Source organism: Ipomoea triloba, chromosome 9, assembly GCF_003576645.1.
Source record: "Ipomoea triloba cultivar NCNSP0323 chromosome 9, ASM357664v1".
In the NCBI taxonomy this organism is placed as follows: domain Eukaryota; kingdom Viridiplantae; phylum Streptophyta; class Magnoliopsida; order Solanales; family Convolvulaceae; genus Ipomoea; species Ipomoea triloba.
Window position 1 is genome coordinate 3,175,985 of NC_044924.1, and position 11,381 is coordinate 3,187,365.

The 11,381-nt window shown below is 37.7% G+C and overlaps 2 protein-coding genes across 2 annotated transcripts; both read right to left on the reverse strand.

Annotated features, from left to right (window-relative positions):
• Window positions 1-646: 646 nt before the first annotated feature.
• Window positions 647-2,462, reverse strand: LOC116030926. The gene is made up of 3 exons (XM_031273296.1): window positions 2,342-2,462; window positions 1,495-1,542; window positions 647-1,110 (listed from the first exon to the last, which is right to left on the reverse strand). Exons 1-3 carry the CDS (start codon window positions 2,342-2,344, stop codon window positions 787-789), a joined length of 375 nt encoding a protein of 124 aa, XP_031129156.1. The 5' UTR covers window positions 2,345-2,462; the 3' UTR covers window positions 647-786.
• Window positions 2,463-3,510: 1,048 nt separating this feature from the next.
• Window positions 3,511-11,052, reverse strand: LOC116028349 (phospholipase A I-like). Its single transcript, XM_031270038.1, has 18 exons — window positions 10,069-11,052; window positions 9,260-9,407; window positions 8,974-9,052; window positions 8,734-8,887; window positions 8,434-8,643; window positions 8,101-8,346; window positions 7,828-7,990; window positions 7,489-7,749; window positions 7,239-7,360; window positions 6,748-6,909; window positions 6,430-6,622; window positions 6,187-6,323; window positions 5,839-5,977; window positions 5,482-5,685; window positions 4,913-5,384; window positions 4,615-4,831; window positions 4,436-4,525; window positions 3,511-4,252 (listed from the first exon to the last, which is right to left on the reverse strand). The coding sequence occupies exons 1-18, from the start codon at window positions 10,657-10,659 to the stop codon at window positions 3,803-3,805; spliced, it is 4,038 nt and encodes a 1,345-aa protein (XP_031125898.1). The 5' UTR covers window positions 10,660-11,052; the 3' UTR covers window positions 3,511-3,802.
• Window positions 11,053-11,381: the final 329 nt, after the last annotated feature.

Sequence of the window (11,381 nt, forward strand, 5' to 3'; positions counted from 1 at the left end):
TTTTTTTTAGGTTAGTATATTTTTCCAACTAATTATTTTTTTAAATATATAACAACTTTGAAAGTGGGAGATAAGTAAAATCAAAGTCACAACATACTCCCATCAAAGAAAACTTATAGCTCATCTTCTACCAAGAAAGATTGTTAGAAGTAGAAATCAAATTAAAACTATTTTCAATAAAATTAATGTTGTTACCCGTTTAATTAAGGAGAAATCACAATTTTGATCCATCAATTGTTTCCCAATTGTCAATGTTGTCTCTAGTTTTTAATTTCAAATAATTTACCCAGAGTGCATTTGCACAGTTGTAGCATTTGATGTTGTTGACTCATATCTTGCACCATCATCCAAATTCCAAAATCATGTCTTGCATTCCGTACATCATACTTAATTGATCATCCCTATCTTCTAGCCATATGAAATTGTGTAATGTACAACATGCAATAGGGATTTGTCTTTGTCTAATCAATGGGTAACCATTCATGGACTTAAGAAATCTTGCCGTTCAAAACATCTATCAATCACATTACGCAATGATGAGTGCCGATAATTAAATAAGACTTGCTTATTTCGTATTTGTCCTTAGCCACAAAACTCATTCAAGTGATAACTCTCCCCGCGATATGGGGCCAAAAAATCAGGTACATTTGGATAACCACCATCATCAACATAGTAATAACTTATTAATTTGAGAAAAAGACTACACTTATGAGAAACTTAATGAATATGCTAAGTTAAATCATTTAAATTAAGTTATTCGAATACTCTTACCTTCAAGTTGAGTTTCTACATGGAGTCCTCCGACTCAGACTCAGACTCTTCCTCTTCCAACAATAGGTATGCAACACCAACTAAAATTATCCCTACATAACAATCATCATCACTATCACTTGAGCTATCAGAACTAATATCACCATAACTCATCGTACCAGCCTCTTCCCTGGCTTTTCTGCTCTGTTCTCTTGAACTCATAGTGGCATTGATAGTTTCCAATACATTGATTATCGCATCCTTCAACTTCTGGTTAGGGCTCTTCTCCGTGCTACCACCAATATCCATCGTGTCATCCAAACTCCTTTTCCCTTCGGAACTGGTACCACCTGTATCAGTCTGGAAATCACAACAACAGTCCCTCAAACAACACTTCCTCATTGTGATAAGTAGGGAAACTATATCTATGAAATCGGAAAAGTCACAAACGCCCATCACAAAATGATAACGAATTTGAAGAGAAGTCAACTATATCTATGAAATCGGAAAAGCTACAGGCATAAAATCCAGATTTGTTCACCGCACATTGAACCAGAGAACTCGGCACTCCATTGTTACAGACAGACACAAAGGAAAAGGGAAAAATCTACCAGGCATGAAATCCTACACACAACACCACCTATTCACACGCACATTGAACCGAAATCTCATATCAGTTCAACTAAAAATTCAAGATTTGTTCATATTTTCAAATAAATTTCTTTGAGAAGCTTAATGGTTTACCTTGGAAGGAGGTGATGGGCAAGATCCAACAGATGATTTGGGTGACTCCTGTAGACACCGAAAATTTGAACCGACAAATGGACCGATTAAATTATTATTGGGCTCGATTCTTGAGATTGATTATTGGGCCAATTTAATTAATTGGGTCATGATAATTAAATTAATTTAATTAGCCCAATTAAATTTGATGTTGGGTTATTGAATTAATTGATTAATGGGCCAAGCCCGATTCATATTTGAATTTAATAATAATTATAATTATAATTCAAATATAATTTTATTTGAATTTAATAATTATAATTAATTTGAATTTGAATTAGATGATAGAGTTTTGAACTTGGACTTGATTGTGGCAATGTTCATTCCCTTAATTAATTAATTAATTAATTAATTAATTAAGTTAAGGAGTTTGTTGAGGGATAGTGGTTACACACCCCACTATAAATAGAGCCCTCATTTCCCATTTGAAAGACACCTTGAAGATTGAAGACTTGAGAGCATTGAAGGAATTGAAGGCATTCTGAAGTAGTTAGAGGCTTGAAGTATTTTGACGGTTCTAGTTGAGTATCACGCCCTTGAATCCCGGAAGGCCACGCCACTTGAATCCCGGAATCCCGGAAAGCTACGCCATTTGAATCCCGGAAGCTACGCCAATTGAATCCGGAGGCTACGCTATTTGAATCCCGGAGGCTACGCCACTTGAAACCCGGAGGCACTTCAGTAGAACACGTCAGTGAAGAATCAGAGGACTATACAGAGATTTTGTACCCGCACCTTCAATTACATATACACTGTAACCCGATTTTGTGAATATATACAATTTCGAATTTTTTTGTGTTTACAACTCCATTTTTGGAGAGAACTCACGACTGGTATAGAGAGCGGACCGCCGTCTGGTACAGAGAAGATGCGCAGGAGTCGTCTCTGCTACACGGAGTAGATGAAGAAGAAAGAAAAAGTGAAGAAGAAAGCTGATGCCTGCAGTACTGCACCCGTCTTTTCAATAATTAAACTCTATATATTTTTAAAGTAATTTTACATTCTCCCAAATTTTACTATATTTTTTACTTACATATAACATGACATACTTGATTGCTTAATTTAGTAGGAGACTTTAGTAGGGACCATGGTGTTTATCTATTTTTTCTTCCTACAATTAAATTTGAACACAAATTAAAACAAAAGTTAGTAGTAAAAATTTGAAAATCCATAAAGTATTTTTCATATTTCTACTAAGCACAGTTCAGTTAATCAACTAATCCAAAATAATTTCATAAATTTTAATTTGTCAACATTGCATGGTTCAAACTTATCAAACTTTATTGCATGGTTCAAACTTATCAAACTTTATATGAGCTCTACTAAGTGACTCCGTAACATTTATCAAGTTCTATATACTTTTTGACTAGCTAATGACATGCATAAGAGAAAAGAAAGATGAGTAGATCAATAAGATGGCATTTATTTGTTGTCATTGCCCTCCTTTTATTTAATTTAATGATATTATTGTTTATTTTAATATGATTAAATATGGAATAAGTTGGTATCATGTGGATTCATGAATGGGAGTCTGGCTAGCAATAGATATCGGTAGCCGGTAGGTATGCTTTAAAATTTGAGGGAGGGTGGTATATTTGAGCCCTACAAAAAATTACAGAACAAATATGAAAAAACTAGCACTCCTATTTGATGAAAAACTACATGCATGATTAATCACTAATGAGAATGCTCCTACTTAAAGGAAACCAATCACTGGATTGTTATTGATTAATATTTTTTTAAACGTCAAAATGACGCCGTTTTGGACTATGTTCCATGCAATAATTTGCCAAAGGAAACCAAACTTATTCTTGAATACTATTCGGAGAACTGTTTCCAAATGAAACCCGATTAATATAAGACTAGATTAGTATCATCAATGAGAATGTGATATCAGCACATATTCTCACACACAAAATAATAAAATAATAATAATATTCTGTTAACCAAAAAATAATAATAATAATATAAATTAAGTAAAAACCAAAAGTTAAATGAGACATTTTATTAGTGTTGGAAAATCAATGAATAACAAAGCCTCGTAATTAAATGAAACCTTTTTTTTTTGTTTGTTTGTTTTCTACCTCCGCATCTTATGCAATCTCTTCTTTTTATTTGTTTCTCATTTTCAGTTTGTCTTCCATATACAAGTATGATGCTCTATACAAAATTGTGTAACTGTAACGGTAACAGTAAGTGCTCAGAATTAAATGCCTTTCATCAGAAAACGCCATCTTTGATAGTCTGGTCAAGGAAGGGAGAGAGCAAACTATGTTACACTGGGAAGATGACAGGAATACCTCAGGCTCCGATGGGAGGCAAGAGCTCGTTTTAAGGCATCGTCTATTCTTGAACTGCCCTGAAACAATGCGTCGTAGAATGCTGAAACAAAACCAGACAGCTCCCCGTCGTTATCATCCCAAAACAACGTTGGGCACCCTCCTCCATCTTCATCTGGTTCGCCATCTTCCCAGTCACTGGCTGTACTGGAAGGCCCGGTATCTTCATTTTCTAACTCCTCTCCTCCAATCTCAAACTTCCCATTCTCGGTAGTGTTAAATTCCCCTGATCCGTCCAATGTTGGCAGATGCATTTCGTCGGGCTCAGCAGCAGGACATATAACAGCTTTAGCGCCCGAGTCAAGAAATGCCTTGATTAAAGATTGTGTAGGACCATATAGACCCGTGAAGAATATAATCCTGTCCCTCCAAGCTCCAACCTTGGATGTTCAACAAAATGGACAAGGCGAGTTAATCTGGCTTGTTTGCAAATCGAAGTGAAAAACAAGACATTGCAGGATTAGACAGTAAACTGGCCATATAGATTAAGATATTGAGTACTATGGTATTGCAGGGGAAAATAGATGATCAATAAAATCAAATATCAGGGAAGAAGGCATTACCATCCACCGAATATCTTTATCGGTTATGTGCATTGAAGGGACTGTTCTCCGAAACATGTAGGCGCCAATTTCTTGGTCATCTTCCATGACCTTTCAGAAAGGAGACAGGTAATCTAATTAGTATGGGAACAAAACAAAGTCCTTGTCCAATCGTAAATGGAGGTGTCAGTGGGACATACTTGAGTTTGGCGCCCAATAAAACGGTGGACAACACCTCCAATTTGAAAGTATGGTCGACACGAAACCAGATCAGCAACAGTCGAGATACTGTTGATAACTGATGCAGACTTATTCCTCTGTCCTCGTATCATTGACAATAAGCTGAGTTTGACACTCTGCAGAAACCTTTCTGCTAGTTCTCCTGGTTCAGCGACAACAAATACATCATTCTGCCAACTACATAAATTTAAAAGGATTAGGATGAAGCGAAACATTCAAACAAACAAACAAAAGAATGGCATCAATGGAAACTCTAACCTCAATATAGATCCAGATAGGTCATTTTGAAGAGCCAGGTGCACAACTCCAACTTGAGGTGAATTTTGTAATTTCTCATACAAAGATTGGACTAGCAAAGATAACTGCCGGTCCTTTGCAGGTGATTCAGGAGGTGATGCAGCCACTTTTGTTGATTGAAATCCATCTAAGCTTAATGGAGGCACTAAATCAATTCTACCAACCTTATGAGGCCCAACATCAGGATTGTATAGGAAAGGGCTAGACGGGAAGCTTCCGGTGAATAAAGGTGAAGGCACGGATGCTGGTAAACTTGATCCAGCTGCATTTACAGTCCCTGGTACACCATTGAAAAGGGATATCCCTATTCTATTATTGGTACAAAATGATTCGACTGAGCGAGCATGGTGAAATACTCTTCCAGAATCTGGACTATTAGAAGCCTCCACAAGAAGGATACTCCGCCTCCAGCCTAAAGCAGGGCCACTCTCATCTAAAGCCATGAATTCCAGAAGTAATATAAGTTCAGATTAATTTTATCAACTACAAAATCAACAGCTAGACATTATAAAAGGATACAGCACATATACCAGATTTTGAACTCTTTGTTTTGGGAAATTGCTGAGACTTTACATTATCCAATTGTTTCTCATCTTGCAGACAAGCTAACAACCTTTCACAGAGATTCTTAAAAGCAGTGGATGTATTTTGCATGTACTCATCTGTTGCAGCCTCAAGTTTCGACCAAACCGCAGGATCTGTTTCATCAAGCTCCATATCACAGCGCTCATCAACTGCAGAAGCAATCATGTAATGCCTGTTATAAGAGGATATGCCAGTAACACTTAAAAGTGATCAGGTCTAGGTAGCTAAAGATTCAAAAATTCAATGAACAATGGGAGATTTATAAATAAAATAAATAAATAAATAAATAAAGAAAACCTCACCTGGATTAAACCGAAAATAATGCATTTCAGGAAGCATAGGAAGTAGTGCACTTAAAGCTTCCTCCACCCGATCAACTGAGCATGCACTCTCTATCAACACTTGGCCAGTATCCAGATATCGCCATCCACCTTTCCGAACCTAGTGTAGCAGGAAAATACCACCAAATAAACAGAACAAGTAGAATATTAATAAACATGATACTACTAGGATAGAACTCAAAACAAGGTTCTAATTTTAAATAAACCTTCCTCACTGGTAGGAAGTTATCTTTTTAACAAAATAACAGTGGTTCAATCAACAATGCATCTATACAGACCACAGACGTAGCAAAACTCCCTTGTGTTTACCTTAGTTACAACAGAACCGCATCCTACAGAAACTAAGCAGTCAATTCTTGCATCTGGCCACAATAGCTGTGCTTCACGAATGGCAAAAACAGTAGGATTATTTGCTACAATAGCACCATCTTGCCAACGGTATACTCCTGGAGAAAAGAGATGAATCAAGAAAAAAATGCTAATGACTAAGGTCTAAAAATAATTTACTGGGGCAAACTTAAATCCAAATTTCAGAAAGCAAAAAGAAGGTACCATCAGAAAAATCATCAAGATAATATGGCGCAGCAGATGATGCTCGTATGGCTTGCCAAATATGATGCTTACAGCTTCCAATGAAAGCATTACGCTTATAACCAATTTCAGCACCTGTACTTGCTGCTCCTACACCTCCAGTTCCCATATTCTCTGTGATTGAAGGAGAAATCTCTGCTGTGCCAGGTGGATACTGCACTTAAAATGAAGTCATCTTACAAAACATTAATGATAAATTAGAACAAAGGAACAGCCAAGACTGATGTTTAACTCCATATAATGACTTATGGCACACTAAATTGTATGTTCATGTCACACCTGATAATTACGGAATATGAAGGGTTGAGCTGGTGACACATTGACAAGAGTTGATACTACAAAAACTTTAGGGGTCCTTTTCACTGATGACTCTATTAGGAGATCTCCATCTTCATCAGCACACATCTCTTTCAACAATCTCTCAAACTGATCTGCACTGTGCTGGAAGCAGATAATAGGTTATCCCAATCTTATAGCATAGTGGTGATTCTCAAAACAGAAGCACTTCAGGTACCACTACTTATAGAGGAAAAATACAAATTCCAAAATAGCAAAGCAACCTCTAGGATTTATGTTGTTGACAATTTCAAGCAATTTTCATATTCTCATAAAAAAAAGTATATTATGAAACCTTTTAATTTTTCTAGAGGATTCCAAGATACTAATGATTTTTAAATATGACAAAAGTAAAGTAAGAGACATTAAATTTAGAAATCCAATTAAATGAAAATAAAACAAAGGAAAAGAAATGGCATCAGTGCATCACATACTTTAGATCCATGCACAACAACTCTGAAACTTTGTGAGGAACTTTTATAGAGCTGATCAAGTTTTTCCCTCCAAGATGCAGCTTCATTGTCCTTTGGAACAGGTTCAGCAAAAACAAGTTTTCCTGCAAAAGTGCATTGCAACAGGGTAAGATAAAGGACAAGGAAATGATGCATTAGAGCCTGTACATCCATGTAAAAGAAACGATGTCTAACATAGAACATATTTAAGTTTTTAGGAAAGAAAACACACCAAGTTTTTTGTATATTTCTTCACATTTTTCTAAAGACATCAATTTGATTCCAAGAGCAACTGCAAGCATGCCACCCGTTGATGTTCCACAAATAAGGTCAAAAAGTTCATGTATCTGCTTTCCAGTACCCTTCTCAATCTCTTTAAGAATTTTTACAGTTGCAAGACCTTTCATGCCACCACCATCCATCGCAAGTATGCGTAACCCCTGTTTGGGCACCTGTCTACCTCTAATAGCACGCCGTAAAACCTCATTCTCCCCTAAGGTGGCAAAAAGTAAGTTATACCAGAAACAAATTTAGAGCCCAATATAACATCCTATAACCAGCAAAAACAAACCTAGAATTGCCAGAGCACGAGCCGCAGCCTTGCTCACACGAGACTCTGATGCAGATGTCAGATGCAAAAGAAGTTCTCTTAGACTTTCTGAAGTAACAAGAACACGACGGTTTTCCAAGTTGAAAGCTAAATTTCCGACTGCAAATAAAGCTAGCCTTTGTACCTAACCAGAGATAGTATATTTATATTCAAATGAATAGGGAACAAACAGATGATAGCCAGAATACACACACATGTATAAGGTGAGGAAAAATAAAAATGACTATGGCTTGCCTCTGAATTTTTGTGGGCACATAAAATTTTCAATGACTTCAATATATCCCTTCTAAACATCTTTTGAGAAACAGTATCAGATGCAAAAGCCAACTTAGTGAATACTTCCAACACAGAAATCACTTCCTCAGGTCCAGAAGATGTAAGTACTCTTTCAATGGGTTGCATGATATCAGATTTCATTAACATCATTGCCACAGTAACATCTGACGCAAGAGTAGTAAGTGCAGAGCAAGCTTGATTCACCTAAAGGAAGGAATATCAATTAAACAAAAAGTCTGGAAAAATTAATATAAAATAAAATAAGCATTTCAAAATTAGAAGCTATTATACCACGTGCTGATTTTCACTAGTTATCATACTTATGAGCTGCCTCACAGCATTCTCATCTTTACCAACAAATGTACGATGTCCCTCGTCTTGCATAATCTTAGCCAGGGCAGATGCTAGCAGCGGATGGTGACAAGAAGAGAACCGGAATATGAGAGAGAAGAAGGCACTCAGTTTATGTCGGGATGCTGTGAAGTAAGAACTATTCTCCATCTGCAATGAAATCAAAAAGCCACATTTTATATAGCAAAACTAACTCATGAGCGGGGGGAAGAAGAGAACTTCATGACGAACAATCAATACCTCTATCTGTACATTTACAGATCTTAAAAGGTCATCTGCCACAATCCTAATATTGGCAAGAGATAAGTTGCGTAGTTTGTGCAGTGGTAATATATCTGGAAGAAATTCTAGAGGATTGCCAAATAGCCTTAGAACACGTAAGTCAATCATAGCCCTGCCATTAAGCTGACGCAAAACGTTAGATGTCAAGAAAGAATTAACGTAAGGTTTACAAGGCATTATAGGTGTTGATTCAAAGACCTGAAATCAAGAAGAGGTCGGACCAGCTTGTTATGTTCGAGTGACAATTCTACTAGCCCAACACATTCTCTCAACTTGACTGCTCAGAGTTCCCAATTGTGAAAAGAAATAGAGTAAAGAGAAAGAGTCAACCAATCAGTTATACCAATAGGTTATGTGTTTCCATTTTCTTTTCAGTGCTTGTTACAAACTTGATATGATAAACAATGTAATTGGCTGATTGCAACAAAAACATTATCAACAGCCACACATCTGTTATGAATAAATGTAATAGTTTGAAGGTTACCAGGGACAGAGACCAATATGTTACAGTCAGCAGCAAGCACTTTCAAGTTCTTCAGCTCACCAAGCTCAGGTGGTAAAGTTGACAGCTTGTTGTTGTCAAGGTACAGCCTTTCAAGAAGAGAGAGATGTGCTATCTCTACAGGCAACACCTGAAGATGGTAGAGCATGAAATTAACAGTTGGTTGATATAACCAGAGTATCAAACCAAGTCCAGGGAAAAGAGAGGCATTTGATCTAAAATAATACGAAAAGATACTAAATATCAGCTTAATCAGTATGCGTCAGGTAATTAAGCACATCTTGACTGACTTGGGAAGTTAAAAAGCAATCATCTCTTTGCAAAATCAATTTAAGCAATACACCAATGCCATAGCCTTTAGTTTCCCTTTACTCCTTTAGGCATCCAATTCACTAGTTGATGTCACTAGAAGTTTCAAGGGGAGGTATTCTCAAAATCAAAAGGGTCTAGAATGCAAGATATTAGCCAATTATGATCATCACTAGTGAAGACAGACCAAATAAACAGACCACATAAACAGAATAAGACTTGAGAAGATTAGTTATAAAAGAAATTAATAGTTATCTCAGTCTCCAGTGAGTTTGGCCAGAGAAGTTAGAAAATAAAACAAATGTATGCTTTGCCAAGCCAAAGTTGTTGTAATATTTCATGGACAAACCTCAAGACCATTCTCTGCCAGTTTCTCAGTAGTCAGTACCCAATCACTTCAACATTAAAAGGTCTAAGGAAAAGCACCTAAATACAGACATATTGAGATACAAAATACAATAATAGATGAAAAAGGAACCCACTGTTAGTCCAAGACCAGAGAGGCTAACAACAGTGACACTCCGCCAATGCTCAGCACAGCCTCCAACTATTTCCTCACCACCATTAGTGGACCCAACAACATCATTGCAGAAATTGGACCTCATCAACTTCAAGAACACCCCAACACCATCAGCTTGATGGCCAGAAGTCCCCGCCTTCCACATCAACACCCCTTTCAAAGGCTCCCTCCTCTTAACCACCCTCATTTCCACGCCTACCTCCCCCTTTCCACAACCCTCAACATCTCCGCTCTCGCACCTCTCGGTGAGCTCGATCTCCACCGTATCTTGCGGAGACGGCAGCCCCACCATGAGCTGCGACTGCAGCTTGAGCGCCACTTGATCCTCATCATCACCCGCATTCCAATCAATCTCAATCCTAAACCCCAACTGCTGCTGCGCTTCCTGAAACAACTTGGTCGGAGAGGCATCAGAGAGCGGCGAACCCCCGGATTGCGACGACGACGATCGAGACGACTTGGGCGAGCCCTCATCCGGGAACTCGTCGGAGCCGTAGCTCAGAGCCAGGTGGAAAACCTCCGAGGGACGTTTCCAGCCCAGTCCCCATGACATTTCCACATGCGATGTTCGTTCGATCGATCGGATCAAGGGCGTCGGAGGAATTCGAGACTTTTGATTCGCATAATAACAATAATATGGATTCTAGAGAACGTAATAAGTCTGAGCAGTTACCTCTTGCCGGCTGTTACTATATAGATATCATAAATGTGTATGTATAGGCCGGAGAGAGAACGGGAGCAATGTAGATAAGAGAAAGAAGAGAAAGCCGATAGCTGCTAATGGAAATTGTGGATTTGAATATTCTTTGGTTTCTTTTTCGGTTGATGCTCCTCGCGGGGACGATCGATCGTAACCGCCGTGCAGGGCGCTCTAATGAAAAATTGAAAAGACCGCAAACGTTATGAGTACGTTGTCGTTTTAGTCGTCTTCTCTTCTCTACCATTATACGACGTCGTTCCAACCATATGCCTTCCTATTTACTCTAAATTTTAAAGGAATAATGCTCAAATTGGCCACTGAACGAAACCTGAAAGTGCAATTAAGCCACTGAACAAAAAAAAAGTGCAATTACTCCCCTCAACACTCCAAATATATGCAATTTTACCTGATAGCAGGTTAACACTCCATCCAACAGGTTGCATGTTGACGTGGACGATGACTTGGCATTTTTTTTTAATTTTCTTTATTTCCTTTCCTTCTATTTGTCTTGACTTGGCATTTTTTTCTTCCTTTATTTTCCTTTCCTTCTATTTGTCTTTTTTTTTTTTTTTTTT